General features: G+C 45.8%; 1 protein-coding gene across 4 annotated transcripts in view; it reads left to right on the forward strand.

Moving 5' to 3' along the window:
- The first annotated feature begins 1,516 nt into the window (after positions 1-1,516).
- The window catches only part of KIT (KIT proto-oncogene, receptor tyrosine kinase), an 84,375-nt gene continuing 63,501 nt past the window's right edge, over positions 1,517-22,390 (forward strand). For 2 of the 4 annotated variants that reach the window (XM_079919982.1, XM_079919984.1), the window contains exon 1: positions 1,517-1,715. In XM_079919982.1, the coding sequence (XP_079776108.1) occupies positions 1,649-1,715 (67 nt within the window). In that variant the 5' untranslated portion in view covers positions 1,517-1,648. The remainder of the gene's footprint in view (positions 1,716-22,390) is intronic. The other 2 variants (XM_079919983.1, XM_079919985.1) reach the window with 1 other exon arrangement.

Raw genomic sequence — 22,390 nt, forward strand, 5'->3', positions numbered from 1 at the left:
GCGCAGGCTCAGTTAGTTGTGGCGCATGGGCTTAGTTGCTCCGCAGCATGTGGGATTTTCCCGGGCCAGGGCTCGAACTCCTAACTCCCCTGAATTGGCAGGCGGATTCTTAACCACTGCGCCACACCAGGGAAGTCCAAGTGATTAGCTTTAAAAGTCACTTTTCTTAAACCAATTTAGGTCCTATCAACATCGAACAGGTGAGCTTTCAATATTAAATAAAGGGGGTGGCAGAGAATTGGTTAATTATAAAATTTGGCTGCTACTTTAGAGAAGAGTCTAGGTGTATCTAAATTATTCCATAGCTTTTTCTTATGGGCACTTCCCATTTCTTTTCCATTCTGAAGATTTCTGGAGAGGTGTTTACTGATTTATTAGAATGCACAGGGAAAGCTCATCATACCTGGGGTCAGTCTTATAATGACTGGGTCTCCCCTCTTTTAGCTGTGTGATCTTGGGCTACTTTTAGAATTGAAATAATATACATATTTGTTCCGCGACCTCACAGAGCTGTTACTGTGAGCATGAAATAGCATTCAGCCTAAGGAGGAACTATAAAACCCCATACAGATACTGTTGTTTCCTTGGGTAAAGCACTTCCTAGGCCGTGAAACTTGGCTTAAGAGGATCATTTTACTATTGTTTTGCCTTGGTACAGGCTAGGGCAGCTAAGAAGAACACAAGAATCCCCACCCCTGTAACTGTCGTCTGATAGAGAGGCAGAGAAACCCTACAGGAAAAAAAAAAAAAAAAGGCGCCCAGAGGGCTTCCAGAACAACGACTTTGGCGCAAATGGATTTAAAAACTCGGGTTCCCAGAGTAAACTTCTCAAGGCCCCTTCCCACCCCAAAGCCCCAGTCTCCAGAAAGGTCTCAGCAGGGGCTTGTTGGGCAGAGGCCACGCCGACCAACAGAAACCAACTGTGATCTTACAGGTTGAGGAGCAGGTGGAGAAACAGAGCATTAATAATTACCCACGCCTGGGCTCAGCTTTTTACCGCGGCGCCTGGCGCCACGCTTGATCCCCCTCGAATAACAGGAATAGAGAAGAATGTCGGGGCCCAATCCCATCGCCCCCCCCCCCCCGTTCCTGTCCCCCGCACCACCTTCCACCACTAGCGGCGTCCAGCCTCCTCCCTTGGGAGCGTGCTCAAGGGGCGGAGGCGGACCTTTATTGTCTGGGGAGCACCTGCCAGGTGGCGGGCCGGTCCCCTGATGTGCGCGTGGCGCCCAGCTTCACAAAGCGCGTGGGCAGCGCCACTCTCGTCCGGGAACCGCCTCTGGCAGCCCTACTATATCACAGGAGAGAAGAGGTGGAGAGATGAAGGGGCTCTGGGGTCAGGAGCGGGCGGTGAGGGCCGGTGTGCCCGCTCCCTACCCGCGGGCTCGGTCCCCCGGGATCAGCTCGTCGAAGGAGCAGGGGTCAGACGCCGCAGCCAGGGAGCAAGACCCTGGAGTGGGGGAGGGAGGGAGGGGAGGCGAGGAGGGGCGCGGAGAAGGGGCGTGGCCGGCACGCAGTGGGAGGGCGCTGGGAGGAGGGGCCGCTGCTCGGCGCTCGCAGCTCTGGGGGCCCGGCTTTGCCGCGCTCAGTGCACTTGGGCGAGAGCAGGAACGTGGAACGGAGCTCCGCTCCCAGCGCAGCCACCGCGATGAGAGGCGCTCCCGGCGCCTGGGATTTCCTCTTCGTCCTGGTGCTCCTGCTCCGCGTCCAGACAGGTGGGAGGGCGCTGCGGGCACCCGGACCGCGTCCCCCGGCTCACCCTGTGCCCCCGTAGGGCCCGAACACGTTGGGGTGTGTCGGGAGAGGTGGTTGCCGGCCCTTTGGTGCCGGGGCATTTCAGCCTCCGGGAAGATTCGGGGCGGCCCTGGGACTCTCCTGCGCCCTGCCCTGCTCACCTGCGCAGGGAGCCCCCTGTCGCTGGTGGTGGGCGCACTGAGCCGGGGGTCTTCCGGGAATGGGGGCGGCGAGGGGGGCTTTGGCTGAGCGAGGTGAGGCTGAGGGCAGCGGGTTGCGTGCGAGTTTGGGGATGCTTTTGTGCGGAGGGTGAGCGGGCGCAGAGGCGGGCGGCGAGGTGGTTCGCATGCAGCGCGTTAATCTCCGCCGGGCGAGGCGCGACCGCTGCTTCCTTTTGTTAAAAGTTGTGCGTGTGTGACCGGCGCACCGGAGGACCGGCCCGCAGGTTCTCAGCCGCGCGGAGGGCGAAGTTGGAGGAGAGCCTTTTCTTTGCTCTGCGGCGGCAGCTTTCCAAACCGCGGCGCTCTTTGTGCCCCAGAGCAGGGGACGGACCCCGCTGCCTCTTCTGCTCCAGGCGCCATCCTGGACCCGAGTCGAAGACTGCGTTGTCCTCGGGTCCTCCGGTTATGCCTTTTGCACGGGGAGCGTGCCGCGTGCGGCTCTGTGGCCGCGAACCTGGAGGTGCGGCTCCGGAGACAACTTGGGTAGGGCGTGTGGAAAGCAGCCGCTAGGTTGCAGACTTTTTGCTTTTGTAGATTCTGTGCCCGAGGCTCGCCCCTTTCTGCCGGGTGCCGTTTCTTTCCTGCAACGCGCCTCGGAGCGGCTGAGGGCTGCGTTTGCTGCCTGCTCCCGGGGGAGGCGGGGACGGTGCGCCGGCACCCTGCGGTTCCTGACCCCAGCCGCCATCCACGCACGGCCGGAGTACCCGGCCAGGCTGGCAGGGCTCTGCAAGCCCCTCTACACGGTGTCTGCGACCTGTAATCGCAGGTCCCTGTTTTCTTTGGGAATTTTGAGATTCGCAACACCCCCCATATGCTATCTCTACTGAAGAGCTGCCTGAGGTGAGGGGTGGGAGATGGAGTGGAACTTTCTGCAAATCTTACTTATATCTTAAAGCTGTTATGAAAATCCGTTATATCTGCGCGGGAACTTGGGTCTTCAGGTGGAGGAGGATTTGCAGGCTCCTGGAAGCCTCAGATTCCTGCCCCTTCTCTTTTTTTCTGGGCGTCGCTGGTGCGCAAGCGAGTGCAGGTCACCCGACTAACCCCTGAAGCCCTGCTTTTTCCCAGGTCATTTTTATTTTTTTTAACCTTTAAGGCTAACTTGATGATGTAAGGATAGAAAGTGAGTCTGAACTGGAATTCAAGGGCTCCAAAGGAAGCATCGCTGTGACTATTGTGGGACTCTATCTACTGCTGATCAGTTTTCCCATAAAGTCTTAAGATGCAGCCTTCCCCTTCCCGGTCTTATAAGGCATTGTGAGGGCTTTCCTGTGGGGGAAGAGAGGTAGGAGGGATCATGAATGAGTGTCCGGATTCCCGTGGCGGATTTGACTGCCTAAGCTTCAAATTAGACGTTTGGTCCTTTCCATCTTTGTGCCTTGACATTTTAATTTCAGTGAAGGGGTGTGCAGTGGACCCATCGGGCACACAAGAAAGGTAGACTACACATACTATTTCCCATTTTTTAAATTAAATGAATCCATTGCTCCCTTATTCCTCATAATTAGCCGGCTCCATCGAACAGATTTTTTGGCAAAGGGGATTTTAAGGTCTGGCTCCTGGGGGGCAGTGTGGTGTAGTGACAAAGCCTTGTGCTGCCTTTCTGGTTCTCCTTTTCTCAGCTTCTATTGGCTGTGTGCCGTTGTGCCAGTCCCTTAAATCTGTGGGAGCCCGGGGTCCTCAACAGGGCAGCAAGGGGTCTGCACCATGAAGGATCCTTTGGGTCCCAAATTCTCCTCTTCCAGTGTTATGAGCGTAGACTCTACACTTCTTCTGAACTCTTTCCCTGAATCCTTCCTGCCTCCTTGAAATTCCACTGCCTCCTGGTCACAGCGACCGCTTGGTGGTGTCCTGCTGGTCTGCCTCTGGTTAAAGCAGGGAGATGTGTGTTTCTCCAGTCCAGACATGCTCCCCTACAGTTTCCCTTTGAGGCTTAGGAGGTGCCAACTCTGCAGGACCCTCCATCGTCACCAGGCCCGCCCCGCCCCAGTGTTTACAACTCCTGTGCCCAGCAGGATGAACCTGCAGTGAATAGTGAATCATACCCTCCCCTCGTTCCTGCAGGTGTGAGGCTAGAGTCATCCCCAGCAGCTGGACACATAACATTCTGAATGACTGTCCTGCTGGAAATAACATGATGGTCTTATAAAAGGGAACCCAGATAATTCACTTACCACTTTCTGGTGTTTCCCACCCACCCACACATTTTTTCTTCAGACTTTATAAACCATTCATGCTGTGCTATTGCAACACGTTTTCTAGGGTGCCTCCAATTTCACGTTAGTGCCAGACCCAATGCTGGGGCCTTTGCCTGCAATTTCCAGTCCTCTCAGCAAGCCCTGGACGTAGTCTTGTTACCATCCCTACCATTAAAGCTGGAGAAACTGGCTGAGGATAAGCGAGTTCCCAGAATAATCAGGGGTGAAGCCTGAGGTTGGCCCCATATGCCCAGCTGTATTTCCAGTCACATGATTTCTAAGAATCAGTTATAAATTGAGATTTATTTGAAACTGTTTATATCATATGCCAGGCATTGTTGGAGGTTCTGGGAATATAGGATGGCCAAGATCATTACTTTCCCATTGTTGGTGAAAAAGACCTAGGTTTCCTGTCATACGATGTCTGAGTTAGTGTTCTCAATTTGAGGGAAGTATTCATTGAAGGGGGAGTCATTCAGTGATAGCTTCCCTGAGGCGTTTGTAGGCATTTGACGCTGGGTATGAGGGCTTTAGGTGTTAGCTGTCCTATTCCAGGTAGAGTCCCTCCAAAATGAAGATGCACTGTCTCTAACATGATGGTGCAAGTTAGTTGAAATTTTTTTCCATCCCCACTGCAAAAAACTAAAAGTGGTCTTAGCATTATATACTTGTGGGGTACCTGTGAGAGAGAAAAGCCCCAGTGATGGGTGACATCATTGGCTGTTTACCCTGGACGAGCACAGTGAGATATAATGGCAGCTCAACACTCCAAGCCTTTCTTTTTCCAAAACAAATGCTCATCAGAAATGTGCCAAGTTATTTTGTGGGCTTCCCTTGGAGCACGTTTATGTACAGATGTTGTTGTGATGGATTTTGCTGCTGTTGTTGACGGCCCTTAGAAGTTGCCCTGAGGATTTTGACTCATTTCCTCAAGTCTCCCCCAGCTGATTAAAGAAGGACACCAGGAAATGAGCCGCGGTGTCCTGAGCGGGAATTCTTGAAGCTGGACTGCAGTGCAGGGACCCCTTCAAAGGCAGCGGTCAAGGCTGCAGCGGCATTTTCTCCAGAATGAATTTAGTTTAAACAGCTGATGGGCTAGGGAAGTGCTTAATGTTGCTTCATTCACATATGGGAACTTTTTAAAAAAGGGGACTGAAGGACGTTTGAAGAAATCCTAAGCATGCAAAATTTCACCTGCAGTCTCTGTAACTTGAATAGATATTTTCGTGGCTGCAGATCCAGAGTGAAGAGGGCCTGCAAGGGAGTCACCAGAGGAAAAAGTTTGAATCTAGGCCGAATCCAGTGTAAATCTTTGTTGAAAGCAGAGAGGACTTGTGAGGAAGCCTAGCCTGGCAGCTCTTAGTCTCTTGACATTTTGGACCCGAGACAGCCCATCTTTTGACTTCAGACTCTTAATTGCAAACTCATAGCCCTTGCTTGGTTGTGTTTCGTTTGGCCCACCTGATGTTTTTTTAGAAAACATTGGGGCAGTATTTAAAATATGGAGAATTTATATCAAGATCTAGGTTTCTTTATTCTCTCGAAGAATCGAAAACTCCCCATCTTTAGATGGGACCTCTACTCTTTCCATTGCTCTAGACAGTACCACTCTATACTGCCAGTCAGGCTTTTAGGCATTTAGCCTTGGGTCCCGGTGAGCACAGGTGGGACCACGCAGGTACTTAGTGGAAGGAGCACAGGCCTAAGGAATGAAAACAGCCTTGTATTAGTCTGCTGGCTCCATGACCGACAGCTTTGTGACTTCGGAACAAATTGCTTACCCTTGCTGAGCTGCACTCTTTTCATCCTAGTTTTAGCTGTGTGACTTTGGGAAAATTACTTAACCTCTCTGTGCCAGTAAATGTGTGGCTACATATAAAGTTTTTAGAATGGTACTGCCCGGCACGCTCATGGTATAAGCTCAACACATGTCAAGCTCTGTACATATTTATTATCTGTAAATTAGGAATTATTGCTGTCCCTAAAATGGGAATGATGCCTTCTCTAATATGAGTACTCTAAAGGTTAGAAACAGATTCTTGTAAAGATACTTGGCACAGGGTCTGGGATGGCATAGGCACCTGACAAATGAAGAAATTCCATGAGTATGTAGAATCTGACTATTTCTCTTTATAATCCTTGCACGCAGATACCAATAGGTACTAACTTGACAGCTTTTAAAATGAAATAAACTTTAATTTTTGTCTTGAGTTTTACATAGCTTTTGACAAAACAGTTGGGAATCACTAGTGTTAAAGAGTGAACAGACCTTTGACTATTTTTTCCGCCGGGGGGGGGGAGAAAAACCCAGAAGATTTTTTTTTTCAACATCTTTATTGGAGTATAATTGCTTTACAATGTTGTGTTAGTTTCTGCTGTATAACAAAGTGAACCAGCTGTATGTATACATATATCTCCCAGAAGATTTCTCTAGTGGAAACATTCATACCTTCTAATTTTTCCATTCATCTTATGCTTTAGCCTTAATGCTTATGAAATGTGTTGGTTGGGTATTTTCCGCTGCATACCTTTCTGACAGTTAGGTTTTTAAGGCTTTTGCAAACTTTAAAGTTTAAGCTAAATTGTTATTCAGGGCATGAGGCATCAGAGTTAAGAGTTTGGGCTCCGAAGTTGACAAGTTTGTCCAGCTTGGCCTCTTGCCAGCTCTGTGACCTGGGACGAGACCCTTCACCTCTGCTTAAGCTTCAATTCCTCATCTGTAAAATGGGGATGATGGCATAGGCCTACTGAAAGGAGTAAATTAGATCATGCACGAAACACACTTTGCATACCGTCCCTTACAGGGAAGGCATGGGGACTCCACCATCAGGCTGATTTTATGTTTCTTTTTCAGCATTTGTCTCTTAGGAAAGAAATTTGGAAATGGTTTTAAACCAGATTATATAGAGGGGTTTCTTTTAGTATTAAGATGAAGCTTATCCATTCAATGTCTAGGTTTTTAAAAGGTTCACAGTTAGTGTTAATGCATACTTCTCTCCCTGGTTCTTTGTTTAACCTTATTCACAGACTGCTTTCCACCAAAGGGAATATAGCTTTCTGGATAAAAGTTTAGGAGGCGAAAGTTCTGTCAATGGCCCATTTTCTCAGTGAATAAGTAAGTGTAGCTCACAGAGGGTCCATGAACCCAATATTGCCTTGTAAAGTGGCATTGAAAGCACCTTGAGAAGGGAGGAGCTTTTCCGTGACTATATGAGGCCCTTCCCTAGCTGTGAGGGACCAAGCTGAACTTGTCCGTTGCCATGGGCTGGACACACAGCAGTGCTCAGGCAGTACTGGTTTAACTTCTCTCCTGTTCTCCAGCACTTGTACAGAGCTTTGAACTAGTGAATGCTGAGCCAACATTTCAGATTCAGTTTAACAAAGGATGATCAATCCTTATGCCTTGGTCCTTGTAGGGACTATATGTGTGGGCTCTGGGGGTGGGGTAGGAACAGAGTAAGAGCAGAGCCAACAATTCAAAGAGAGAATTGGTGTCATAAGAAGTGCAAAGTGCCCAGGCCATATTTCACAGGAGAGGAGTTTACGTCTTGGTGGGCATGTGATAGAGATCAGGGATCAGTCCACATGGGAGATAATATTTGACATTAATTTCTAAACTTTAAAAGAGGGTAGAGTGTCTGTAGTTGAGGCTTGTGTTGGAAAAAGCTCCTGAAACAGGGAGCAAGAGATTAAGATCTTATTTGAAGATTTTCAGATCTTTCAGTTGGTGTTAGGACTGGGGGTAGAGAATTGGAGGCGAAGAGGCTGGAAAGGTGGACTCTGATTAGCCTCAAGGAGCATTGGAGGGGGAGGGTATATTTAGTGTTGAGTTTGGTCCAGATTCTGAAAAGAACTTTGAAGTCAAGGCTACGGTAGACTTGACCCGTAGTGGCCCTCCCAGCTTTGCTTGCTGGTCCAGGGCTGTTCGCTCTACTGTTCTGTCCTGTTAAGCGCACTCCCCAACCTGCTTCAAAAACTTGGACATCCCCTTGCTGTGGGCAGCCAAAACTAAGGGAGGCGTGTGTGTGTGTGCGTGTGTGTTTAAATTTTAGTAAAATGCACATAACATTAAATTTACCATCTTAACCATTTTTTTGGTGTACAGTTCAGTGGTGTTAATTACATTCACATTGTTGTGTAACCCATGTCCAGAACACTTATATCTTGCAAAACCAAAACCCTCTCTACCCATGAAACGCTGAGCCCCTGACAACCATTATTCTACTTTCTGTCTGTATGAGTTTGACCCTCTAGGGACCTCATTCCATATTTGTCTTCGTGACTGCCTTATTTCATTTAGCATACTGTCCTCAAGGTTTATCTGTGTTACAGCGCATGTCAGAATTTCCTTCCTTTTTAAGGAAGGCAGTGTATGTATATGTATATGTATATGTATGTACCGACCACATTTTTTTCTCCATTCATCCATCGATGAACACTTGTGTTGCGTGCCCCTTTTGGCTATTGTGACGAATGCTGTTATGAACATGGGTGTACAAATATCTAACGGAGAGTTTCTGAGGGGCCTCTGTTAGGATGGTTAGGCCCACAGCTGAGAGCTACGTGTTGGTGGGGAGCTGGGCAGAGAGCGGGACCTTCGGTCATACTCTTTTTTTTTTGTTTGTTTGCGGTACGCGGGCCTCTCACTGTTGTGGCCTCTCCCGTTGCGGAGCACAGGCTCCGGACGCGCAGGCTCAGCGGCCATGGCTCACGGGCCTAGCCGCTCCGCGGCATGTGGGATCTTCCCGGACCGGGGCACAAACCCGTGTCCCCTGCATCAGCAGGTGGACTCTCAACCACTGCGCCACCAGGGAAGCCCGATCATACTCTTTAGATGGTTAGGTGGTCTCTGGATGAAGGAGTGAGTGCTTGCGTGTTGGGGTGCATGCTCTGGAAAGAAGGGGGAACACTTAAGAGACATGAGGAAGATAAAGGTGGCAGACTTAGTTACTTTGCTTGGCAAATTTACAGGCATCTTGGATGTGCCAGGCACTACGAGATTGTGGGGAAGGGGAACAGGAACTATTGTGGGTGTGGTAACGGAGATCCGGGGGTGCTGTGGAGTTCACAGAAATAAAGCCAAGAAGAGGAGCCCGTTTGAAAGAGGCCATAAGATGCTGGACTCCGCTATGTTTGTTTATTGATTATTTACAGGCTGCATTTACTTGACACTTAATTTCACAGACACGATGATAGATATAAATGAAAATCTTCTTAGGGTCATGTCCATGTTAAAAACTAAACCTCAAAGGTCACAGACCATGGCTCTATAATATTACAGTAGGATTTGGGGATCCTAAAGAATTGTGTGTTGTGTACCCGTCGTGTAATGAAAAGTAAATTTTCATGAAAAGAAGTCGATGGCAGGAAGATAATTCTTCATTTAGTCTCTGCATGAGACTATTTTAAAAGTCTGTTTATTGGTTTTCTCAGAGAACAAAATGGATGTTTTAGGCACAGAAGAGGACGTAGAGTTGATTAAAGCTTTGGGAAATAGGCCCTTTGAGGGCAACTTAAAGAATTGGATTTATGAAGCCTGGAGAAGATAAGGTAAAGGAAGGTTTAGTGAATGACAGTCTTCAAATATTTGTAGTATGTGAGTGAAGAATGGGACAAAATGAGAATAGTTGAAATTGCCCCAGAAAGAAATTGAGGCTTTTTTTTTTTTTTTTTTTTTTTAGGGAAAATTCTTTGATTGGAAGGGTTGGAAAAGACTTTATTGTGTTACCAGAGTTATAGGGCCTTGGCTATAGGTATGAGAAAAGCCAAAAGTAATTGTCATTCTGAAATGGTTAGGTCCTGCCCACCTCAGTTGGCTTGATGACCCTTTAAGGGCCCAGCTGAAATCTTTCTAAATAAAACAACCAGCTGTTTTTCTCTCTTCACTGCCTCGGCTGTGGGCTGGACTGTTTCTTATAAATTCTGGGTAGACTCTAACACGATCCTTACAGTTTTTGGTTATATTGAAAATAGCCAATAAAGAACTCACACCTAAAAAGGGGTTATTGATCGATCTATTGGAGTTGGGGACGGTGGATCTAACCACAGAATGAATTGTGCAAGTGCACGATAGCTTAAGCTGAGTGCCAAAATAAGTGCCCAAAACAAGGAAGTTCGAGGTCCGGAGAAATCTATAATCGACCATAATTAGCCCTAACCTAAGAATGACTGTGCTCTGTGATCACCCGACTGACTGTTGATTCTGAGACACAGCCAGCCATGCTGCATGTAGGCTGACAGATCTGTAAGGGTGAAGGAAGTCCTTTTCCCTTGATTACTCAGGGATGGACTGTTCAGTCTGGGGTTTACCCAGCACCCTCACTTCCCTTCCCACCTGTCCCTTCCCTTTGGTCATTTCGTGGTCATGGCTCAGTGGCACGTTAGATCAGCCAGTGGTCCAGCAGGGGAAGGTGGTAGAAATGAAATTGCAATTGGGCAGTCTCTGGTTGATTACATCATTTCACTTGTTCTGTCAACATGCATGATGATTTCTGAGATGTGATCCCTGCCTTCAAGGAGCCTGGGATCTGTGGAAACGTAAGTGCTTGGTGTAGATGTTCACACAGTTAAGATTTGTAATAAGATTTAAATACTTGTGCTGGTCCTGAAGCCAGGACACATATTCATTTGCATTGGGTTGGAGGAATGAGCATCATTTCTTGAGTAGAATGGCTGATTCCAAGGAAGATCTGGGACCTGAGTTGAATCTCGAGGAATGGGGCAGGAATTGGTCAAGGTGTGAACAGCAGAAGTAGAGGTTTACAGTCAGCTGAAAGACTCCCATAGAAAAAAACCTCTGTGGAGACCAGCAGAAGATGAGATAGGATAAGTTTTAGGGCACCTGGATTTTTCTTCAGTAACTGCAGTGTCTCCTGCGGTACCATATGTGATGAGATTTTTGTATGTGTCATCTGGTCAAGTAGGTGCTTCCTCAGAGAAATAACTTTAAAAAACGGAAGAGTATAGGTCTCACTTTTGCATGATATTACATATGTGGTATGCACAATGCAAATCCAGAGAGATCCACGGATGTGTACTTTGAGTTGCTTTTAAGTCCAGGGCTAATTACCCTCCCCTACCTCCTCCTCGCCCCCCGCCCCAGCCAAGATCACAGGTTTTGTAGGCTCAACATCTGAGTTGAGATGATCTTTGAGTCTCTGCTTCTTAACAAATTTTAAATATTTATTAAAATGATAAGTCAGGAATGTAACAGTCTGCATAAATTCACTTGTTCAACCAACCAACCAACCAACCTGGCAACAAATGAAACCCCCAAGCCTGAGGGGTTTCTAAGAGTCCTGACTGGCTTAGGCCATCTTGGGATTCTGCTGTAGGTTCCCTAGCCCTGCGTTTAGAAGGTCATTAAAAGGTAATGAGGGGGGCTGGTCACTGCCCTTCCCAAAGCAGTGAGCTTTGGGGAGGAGGTGGCTGTTTGTGGCGGGCAGAAATCTATCACTTAAGGAAAGAGTGTGAGTGATGGTACTTTCCAGGGAATGCCTTGTTCTTGACCTAATGGATTAAAATATAATAGGGAAAATGAAAGAAGGAGAAATCCTTACTTTTTCCCTTGTGTCTCTTAAGTTCTTCAGTGAGGCAAAACATCCCACTTCATTTGGGTTTATCCCAGGTGACTCACGTTATTTCAAAGGGTGTTATAAAATTCTTGAAAGCGATCAGGGCTGCCAGTAATTTAAATATGATGGCCTATGCAGACTCGTTAGCAGAGGAATTGCTTTGCAGGGTTAGAACAAAGGTGGCGTTGTCACAAAGAACTTTGGAAATTATTTGGTGTCTCTTTTTATTGGAAGGAAGTATTTATAGAAAGGGATCTAATGTAGGTGTGACTTCTGAGGAAAACATTTACTAGCGATTTTGTGTGGCATTTGGCTGTTATTCTACTTGGCTAGTGCATGCTTAAAAAAAAACAAAACTACGGGCTTCCCTGGTGGCGCAGTGGTTGAGAGTCCGCCTGCCGATGCAGGGGACACGGGTGCGTGCCCCGGTCCGGGAAGATCCCACATGCTGCGGAGCGGCTGCGCGTGAGCCATGGCCGCTGAGCCTGCGCGTCCGGAGCCTGTGCTCCGCAACAGGAGAGGCCACAACAGTGAGAGGCCCGCGTACATCTAAAAAAAAAAAACTGTTGTTTAAAAAATTGAAAATTATACTACTTGGAAAGACTATGGGTACGTTATAAAGTGATAAGTTTTAAAGTTTATAAATGTTAAAATGCATTTCCATCCTAATTTTCACAATGTAGATTTCTTTTTTACCGGCTGATGGAAGATTTGCGTTTCAAGGAATGGTCTGGTAAAACTGCATGGACTGGCCTTTCGGCTTTTCGTCATTGTTAAGTCAAACCAGGATTCTTACTCCAAAAATATGTCATTAGAATCACCACTTGAAAACAGTTAATTGGGATGTTTAAAGGTTTTTCTCCTTATTTTAGTATAGTCAGTATATTTACTACAGGGAAATAGTAGACACGTTTCTAGCTCAAGCAAAATGTATCACTTTCATGAAAAAGAACCCCCCTTTCCAGCTTTTTAAAATAAACTAGCATATGTAGAAGGGTTTATGAATTTTTTAGGAGATTTGAATGTGTAGCCTCATTTCCATTCCAGTCTTTTCAAGGGATAGTATTTTAAATGATCACCTTCGTTTCAGAATGACTGCCTTCTAAGAAGGAGCTGGCCAGGATGCCGAAAGAGCTCAGGTAGTGAGTGGCATGCCATCAGGTGAGGACAAATCCAAGGCAGGTGCAGATGGCTTCTCTCTCCATTTGGAAAACTTGGAACAGCAACTCTGGGCATAAAGCTGTAGTGCTTAGGATTTACAGTTTCATTCTGTTAGTCCCTTCAGTATCTCTTAAACGGACCCTACACGTACCAGGAATTTATAGATTTGTTCACAAATAATTATCGACGCAGTAGGGGGGCGAGTGGTATAGCTGTAAACACACCAGGCAGAAATCCTTGTCCTCTTGAGGCTTATGTTCTAGTGAATTCTTTTTCTTTCATGAGTCCAGGTCCGCAAAGAGCCCAGAAGGAAGAAAAAGTCTAGAGTCTCTCAGAGAAAGCGCCTTCCTTTAGATTTATTTCAGTTTCTTATTATGGTCAATTAAGGAAGGATGCAGAGAAAAGCAAGGTTTCTCAGAGGGTTGGGGGACGGGGTTCACAGGGAAGGAGGGACCAGAGGACGCAAAAATGAAGTTAGGTAGGGGTGGGTTGGGGAAGGGCCTGGGTCGGGGCCGACTCAGGAGGAGCTCTGTGAGATGTTGGTCGGTTGAGTCCTGTCCGCCCCGCCAGTGCCCTTGGGAGGGCTGAGCATCACACGCCAGCCTTCCAGCTTGTCACGGCTCCAGTCTTTGTAACTTCAGCCTCTCCAGCAGGTATGAGGATGTACTGATGAAGGATGTACCGAAGGGGGTGGCAGAAATGTCTGCAACGCCGGGGGAACACAGATAGGTGTCTTCACTTTCAGGACTTTGTGGAGCCTTGAATGTGCCAAAGTGCATCGTCCATCTGTGGCTTTAGGACCGTTTTTCCCAGAATGGACCAGAATGCTTTTTCACAGCTGAGAGAGGATGCTTCAGGGGTCCAGGCTGAATGCTCTCCAGTATGTCTCCAAGCACTGGAGGCTCTGCACCTCCTTTTTTTTTTTTTTTTTTTGCGGTACGCGGGCCTCTCACTGTTGTGGCCTCTCCCGTTGCGGAGCACAGGCTCCGGACGCGCAGACTCAGCGGCCATGGCTCACGGGCCCAGCCGCTCCGCGGCATGTGGGATCTTCCCGGACCGGGGCACGAACCCGCGTCCCCTGCATCGGCAGGCGGACTCTCAACCACTGCGCCACCAGGGAAGCCACTGCACCTCCTTTTTAAATTCTTTCATCTGTTTCTTGTTGAAATCTGACCACCTTCAGTTTTTAATATACCTGTATTTAACTAATGGCACTTTTGAGTCTGACAGAGCGCCATTTAGCCACTGTCTGTTATACTGGGCATGGTGTGTCAACTCCCGTGTTGCTGCAGCCAGCCTGGGTGAGGTGACAGGGTGACTTCATCTGACTTTGCATTTTAGCCTTAGGGTGGCCTTTCAGAGTTCCATGAGGTGATAAGCCCTCCAGCTTCAAATCGGGGACTCCCCCAGATGAGAATTGCCACTGTTTGTGCCCAGAACTGGAAAGTTCCTTCTCTGTCAAGTCTTAGGCCTGGAGTAAGACTCGTGCTGCCTTTAGTATTGATCCTCAGGAAGGAATCCAAGATAAAGACTGTCCAGGGACAGAAAGTGGTACCCTCTTGAGTTATGGGCAGGAAGGCATCCACTGACTACAGCTGGAATTGAAGGCATTAAGGTAGATACTCAGGTGCCTGGTACCATGTCAGTTAACAATTTCGATGAAACCAACAGCTTTAGGTATACAAGTGTGGATGCTTCATTATGAAATCAGTTGCCTTAAAGCACTTGGTTTAGATTTGCCGAAAGACTGTAGTGTTTCTAAGCCAGAGAATTCTTTTTATCTGGTGTCATCATCATTGGTTAGCACCTATTGTTTTGGGTGAGAATTTCAGGGCCTAAATTTAAATAGACCCTGTTTAAGTTTGCTATCAGTTGACTAGGAAAGGATTTAAAGAAAAAGGGGGGTGTCCTTTGACTTCTAGGCTGGGTTATTTGAAAACCTATTAGCAGCCATTTTATTTCAAGATGGAGGAATTGAATCTCACGTTAACTTTAAAAAATATGTAACTTTAAAATACATAGAAATGTAATTATATATGTATTTATCATGGGACCACCTCACACACGGAGAATAGTGAACGAACCCTCATATACCTGTCATCCAGCTTCAGCAGTTGGATCAACACCAGTCTTTCTGCTTCACCTCTACCCACTTCATCCTCCCATTTTTTTTTGGCCGCCCCACGCGGCTTGTGGGATCTTAGTTCCCCAACGAGGGAACGAACCCGGGTCCACAGCGGTGAAGGCCCATGTTCTCACCACTGGACCGCCAGGGAATTCCCTCCACCCTCCCATTATTTTGAAACATAAGCATCAGAGAATTGCATCTGTGAACATTTTCAGTATGTAGCTCTAAAATAGAAAGGTTCCCTTCCCTAAACATAATGATAATGCCAATGTCACAGCCTTCCAAAGCAATAAAATTCCACAGTGTCATTGAGTAGCCAGGATTCACATTTCCCTTATTGAAAATAAATATAAAGACATATACGAATATATAAATATTTGATAGACTCTAAGCAAGAGCCATATATGGCAGTTCGCTGATATGGCCTTTTAAGTCATTTCTTATTTATAGGTTCTATTCTCCAGTGTTTGTTGAAGAAAACTGAGGATTAGTCCTGTGCAGTTATCCACAGTCCGAATGCTGCTGGCTGCATTCCTGTGGTGCTGTTGAACATGTTCTCTGTTCCCTGAATTTCCTGTAAATTGGTCATTTAGAGGTATGATCATACTCAGGTTTGATTTCTTTTTTAGTAAGACGACTTAATAGATGGTGTGTTCCTCTATTATTCTATTTTCTTTCCCTTTTTTGGATATACCGTTGGGTACTTAAAAAGATTTGTGCTTTCTGTTCTAATGGTTGCCTTTATACTTCTACCTTTATATGATACCCTTGGTTCGCTCTTTCTGGGGCTCTATTTTCTATTGGTTTCCTTCTGTGAGTAACAATTTAAATTAGCTAGCAGCCTGTTCTTTCCTCTCCCTTTTCTCCGCTGCTTGGGATTTGAAGTAATAGCCTTTTACTATAAGGCCGTCAGCAAGCATATTCTACTTTGCAGATGCTCTCCCTTCCCTAATTTTTCTGATAACTGCACCAAAACTACCAGAATATACAGCAATCACATACTCTGCTGTCTCCTTTGTTATCACCATTTAATCTTTTTTTTTTTTTTTTTTGCGGTACGCGGGCCTCTCACTGTTGTGGCCTCTCCCGTTGTGGAGCACAGGCTCCGGACGCGCAGGCTCAGCGGCCATGGCTCACGGGCTCCACAGCATGTGGGACCCTCCCGGACCGGGGCACAAACCCGTGTCCCCTGCATCGGCAGGCGGACTCTCAACCACTGCACCAGCAGGGAAGCCCCCACCATTTAATCTTAGTTCTACAAGTAAATATATGTTTAATGCTTGCCACCAGTTCTTATGTTCTTCTGTCTTTCCTGACATTTTGGTTTTCTGAAGCTCATCCTCTAACAGATACCTCAGGAAGCATTCATGGGAAGTGCTTCCTGAATTATGTTCACAACAGCTTGTCTGTAGCCTTCGCTTTTATACTTAAAAGTCAGGTTGTCTGATATAAATCCTTGGCTCATCTTTTCTTTGCTCAAGGATCTTTAATATTTTACTATATTGTCTTTTGCTATAAAGTGTTGTCAAAGTCTGCTGGCAATCTGATTTTCTTTCCCTCCTATTTAACTTGGTATGTTTGCCTAGATACCCAAAGGCCTGTTTTTTGCCTTTATTCTTTGAAGTCCAGTAATTCTGTAGTGTTAGATGCTCTGGGTTGATATTTTCAGGGACATACTGTGCTACTTTAGTAAGTACAGTATCCTCCCATATCTGCAAGGGGTTGGTTCCAGGACCTCCACGGCTACCAAAATCCTGGATGCTCAAGTTCCTTAAATAAAATGGCACAGTACAGCCGGCTCTCTGTATTGTGGTTGTGGAACCTGCAGACACAGAGAGCTGACTGTAATTTCAAACTTTCTTGTAGTGTAGCCTTTGCTGTTTGTTCTATTCTTCTTCTTGGCTTTTGGAACTCCCATTGTGTGTATGTTAGATCTTCTTTGCCTGTCTTTTTATATTGATCTTTTTCTCTCAAATCCTTTTAATGTCTTCATAATTCGTTTGAATTAAAAAATTTTTCTCCTTTCCATTTTCTCCTTCTTTTGAGACATTATTCATTTTATTTGCTCTTGTGTTCTTTTTATTTACCCTTTATTTCTGAAATGATTTTTTTCTTTCATTTCTAATTCTTATTTCTTTATCTCCATTTTCAAATCTTCGTTTTCTCCAGTTCATTTCTTTTTTTCCTTTTTTTTTTTAAATTGAAGTATAGTTGATTTACAAGGTTGTGTTAGTTTCTGGTGTACAGCAAAGTGATTCAATTACATATATATATTCAATCAGCTCATTTCTGAGTTTTAAAAATTCTGATTTAGGCTGTTCTTTATACCTTCTTTTTATTTAATTTAGCTCATTTTTGAAATATTAGGTTATAGTTTTCATTTTTTTTGTGTCTTTCTGGCATGATTTTATTTTCTATACTAGGGATGTCATTCTATTCCTTATTTTTTCTTTAAAGAACGTATTTGGAATTCAACTGCTATTCTTTTCTGTTGTTCACTATGAGTTTTCGTATACTCTTATTAGAGCCATTATAGCTTTTCTAGCTTCACAGTTCTAGAGTACCCACTTAACATTGTTTTCACAAAGTGGTGAAAAAAATGGTCTTGTCTTTTCTACACCTAAGATCTTACTTTTTTTTAGTCTCCGTTCTCAGCCCCTACTTATCTGAACCTTTCCTTTCCTTTGCCTATTTAACTCATCTTAGATTCATCTTCAGCAGTTTCTCCTCAGTGTGGGGCTTTGACCTAGTTTGTTAGTTTATAGGGATCAGACCTCTCCCACCCCAGAACATTCCAGCCCATTAGAAATACATGGGTCACAATCCCCTCTGTACTTCCTAGGGAAGTTGGAACCTGCAGAGTCCTCTGCCAGCTTCTGTGGGTGTCCCCAGAATGGCCCTCTGAGCATTGTAGTGCGTACCTAACGGCAGTTCTTGAAGCTGTTGATAGTTTGTCCCCACCTCCTTCATACATAGGAGGGGGATATACCTTATCACCTGGTTTTGTGGGTAGGGGATACCTTATCACCTGGTTTTCTTGTAGATGCTATCCATAGGGTTTTTGGTTCTGCTCTATTTGTTTTTACGGTTAGGGTGAGTTGGGGATATTCAATAATTATGCTTCCACCACCATCTTGCCAGAATCTGTATGGACATTTTAACATAAAATTTGTAGACCTTTGGGTCTACCAAGTCGGGATGAAAGTAGCAAAGTCTTGAAACATTAAATCAGTAGTACCTGCCTTTAAAAATAATTTTCTTCCAAAATATAAGAAAGTAGAGAGAAAACTTAATGGTTTTAACTATCTGAAAACTGGCCACTTTATGGGCGACCTAAGCCATATCCTAAGCTTACTGTTTCGTTTTGTTTTTGAATTTTATTAATTTTTTTATACAGCAGGTTCTTATTAGTTACCTATTTTATACATATTATCGTATATATGTCAATCCCAATCTCCCAATTCATCCCACTCTAAGCTTATTGTTTATGACAAAATGTAATAGTTGAAATCATCTGAGTACCAGGAAGCCCATATCTGAGGAAAAGGTGTAAAGAGTGACACACTTTTGCCATTATTTGTTTGGTTTGATATTCCTTGAGTTCTGAAGGAGATAATGCTATTTTATAGTTTTAAAAGGGTTCAACCACATTTACACTTTTAATAACCATCTAGTAAAGATAAAATCATTACTTAATTAGGTGCATTTTTCTCTTTCAGCCTTTTTTTTCCCCCAGTGAAGCATTTGCATATCTCTAATTATAGTCATTTGAAAAAAAAGTGCTGCCAGGACTTGACATAATATTAATTCAGATTTCCAAAAATACTAAATTTCCTTCCTCCAACTTGAGTTTCCTCCAGTTGGCCATTGATTTAAGTTACATACTAAAAGGTGACAATTTTAGAATTGGCCCTTTTTTCCTCCTGTATTTAGGGATAGCCATTATTCTAAAGCCATAGAAGGAAGAAGTAAAACTTTCTCAATGGGTATATTGGAAACTTTTTTTTTATTCTGGAAAATAGAGTAAATCATTTTCAGACATTCCCTCTGGTTTTCTACAGAGATTGAGAAGAAATCATTTCAAAATGGGGCTGGTCATTAAGAATTCTTTGTAAACGGGTAGCAGGCTTAATGTATTGCTTGAAGTGAATGTCACCCAAGAAAAATTAAGGGAAAAGTCAACACTCATTAAGCAAATTGACCAGCCAAGTGTTTTGATGAATGTCGCAACAAATTTGAATAAACGAATTTTGTCCATTAGTGTGCTTTTAGACCAATGTGATTGTTTTGGTCTAATTATTTTTTATTTTCTGTATTCAAATGTAGAATGGCTGCAGAATTTACGATTGCAGCAATTATCTGATCAGCAATTTAGAAAATTGGTGAATAGTATCTGACTACTCACCAAGAAATGCCTGGCATTTGATACGCTGGTGCAGGACCACATACAGTCCAAGGAGAAGCCTGTGCTCTTTTCTCTGGTTCTCACCCACGGCAGATGAGAGCCCAGAGGCCGTCACTGGGTTAGCATGGGCTGTGGACATGGGCTCAGGGCCCTCGGATGTCACGCACCAGATTGAGGTCTGATGTGCTACAGAAGTTGTATTTGCCACCCAGTGTCACTATTCCAGAGTCCTGTAGCTGTGACTGGTGAATTCTGCAACATTTCCCACTTCTCAAGCTTGGGGATTCGAGAAATCTGTGCCCGACTGGCTGCCAAAGCTTGTCAGGGGGACCCAGTGTGAGGCCGATTTCTAGGTGTAAAAGCCAGGCAGATTTGCTCACTCAAGAAAATCTGTTTTGCAGGTTTGCTTTGAATTCCAAGATACAGATTCTGGTAAAAAAAAATTTTTTTTTGCTGCATTAATGCCACGGGTTTCTCCTGGTAGCTGCCTGCCTTGTGGGGGAGGGGATAACTGGTCCTCTACGTGGGGTCCTGGACCCAAATGCAAACTCTCCCTTCCCCTCCAGACCAGGGAGCGGGCCCAGCGGTCCCTTTTACCAAGCTGTCCAGGTGATCCTGGTACAGACTAAAGTTTGAGAACCTCCAGTCTTCAATGCAAAAATGATTGGGTTGTGTCACAGCGTTGGGCAGTGATCGTTAAGAAAATATTAAAGTTCGTGTGACCTCTTGAATGTCAGGCGAGGGTGTAATTCTCGGTTATCTTTCTGTGGCACTAAAAAGATAGATAGGAGTTTCAGTTGGTCCAGACAGGAAAGCAGACAATTGCAGTACTGTGGGACAGTGCCTCGCAGAGGCTGCAAGGGGCCTTCAGGAAACACGCGTGTACCAGGGGGAGGGGTGATGGGAAGGCCCCTCTTGGTGATATTTTAAAGGAATAGATGTGATCGTGTCCCTCTCTGACTAAAACCTTTCAGAGACTTCCCAGTGTTCCTGGAATAAAGTCTGTCCTCGTAGATCCCAGCCCACGCCTCCAGTGCCTCCTCTTGATCTCCATTTTGCAGATTCCCTGCCTCATCCTTCGCTGTCCGTGCTTTCTTCACTCCTTAAAGATGTCCTTGTTCCTTGGAGCTGCGGGAGCCACCCTGCCCCTCTGCCCACTGCCAGGGGCACTGTGTTTCTCCCTTAGTGCACCTCAGACCCCAGCTCGCATGTTTCCGTTGCGGTCCTTTCTGACCCCCCCAGGGTAGGTCAGGTCAGCGCCCCTTGTGTACAGTGCCCTTCTCCACACTCTGCACATTGTAATTATATAATTGTATAATTATTGGTTTACAGCTCACCCGTGGAGCTAAATATAAATTCATATACGTTCCACGAGAGACCCTGCCTTGTTTCCCTGCTGCCCAAGGGCCCAGCCCATGGCAAGCATTCAAGAAACATTTTTAGTTGAATGCATGAATGCGGGGGGGGGGGGGCAGTCCCATTTTTATCCCTAGGACATGCGGGCTGGTGAATGTATGCAATTTGGATGGAGGCGTCACCTAACGAGAGCGTATTTGTCACCATCATCTAATCCTCCTGCTAGAAAAGTGAGTCCCTTGCACAGTGGCAGCAGAATCTTATGATTATGGTTCTAATTTGGGATCTGGCCTGTGGACCCCCCAGGAGAAGTTCTTGAGTATTATGCTTCCAGGGATATGGGAAAGGAGGGAAATCCTCTGACCTTGGAGATGTTCATAATACCCAGGCCGGAAGCCAGCAGCCCGAGTGGTAAAGGTGGCACCTGCGAAGTTTTCAGGGAAATGACTGTTGTCCCCAGTCCCCTCAGGGCTTCCTGGAAGAGCTGCCCGCTCTGCTCCTAGAAGATGATTTGGGGCAGCTTCTTTCTCCCCACCCACTTTCAGATCTAGTTGGTGGAAGAACAGAGATGTGCTCCTTTGCCTCATTTTGGTCAATTTGTCCTGACCTGGGTAAAGCCAGGGGTTTTCATTCCTGTTCTAGAAGGTGACAGCATGGGAGTTACTCCCAGAGGCGACAGCTTCAAGGTGGGGGGCATTTTACCTCCAGTCAGAAACTAAGTAAGCCTTACATTGATAATTCATGGAAGGGCTGGCAATGGCACACATGGGTGTAATTTATAAAAATACACGTACTGAGAGCAAGGGCTCAAATTCTTTTTAAAGATGGAGATTTAAGATCTAGAGTGGCTTGCGGGAACCTTGCTTTTGATAGAGGAACTGATAATCTGCTATTTGCCAATTAATTGTTTTTGGTTTACATTTGGGGCTCAGCATACTCTCTTCCTTTTTTTTTTTTTTAATGTATTTGGCCGCGTTGGGTCTTTGTTGCTGCACGCTGGCTTTCTCTAGTTTTGGCGAGCGGAGGCTGCTCTTCGTTGCGGTGCGCTGTTTCTCATTGCGGTGGCTTCTCTTGTTGCGGAGCACGGGCTCTAGGCGGGCGGGCTTCAGTAGTTGTGGCTCATGGGCTCAGTAGTGTGGCTCGTGGGCTCTAGAGCACAGGCTCAGTAGTTGTGGTGCACGGGCTTAGTTGCTCCGTGGCATGTGGGATCTTCCCGGAGCGGGGCTGGAACCCATGTCCCCTGCATCAGCAGGCGGATTCTTAACCACTGTGCCACCAGGGAAGCCCCTCAGCATACTCTCTTATACCCAGTGTAAACTCTGTTAGATTTAGTGAAACATAATAAACACAGTAAGTTTTGGAACAAACATCATAAACACTATTTCTCACTTGCAACCATTTATTGGACATAAGGTAGGTATAGGATTTGGAGATAATGTATGAATCCTGATGTATCTCACCCCCAATTTATAGATGTCAAAACTCTGAGGCTTGGGCTTCCCTGGTGGTGCAGTGGTGGAGAGTCTGCCTGCCGATGCAGGACGTGGGCTCGTGCCCCGGTCCGGGAAGATCGCACATACCGCGGAGCGGCTTGGCCCCGTGAGCCTGCGCGT

This window comes from Stenella coeruleoalba, assembly GCF_951394435.1.
Source record: "Stenella coeruleoalba genome assembly, chromosome: 4".
NCBI classification, from domain to species: domain Eukaryota; kingdom Metazoa; phylum Chordata; class Mammalia; order Artiodactyla; family Delphinidae; genus Stenella; species Stenella coeruleoalba.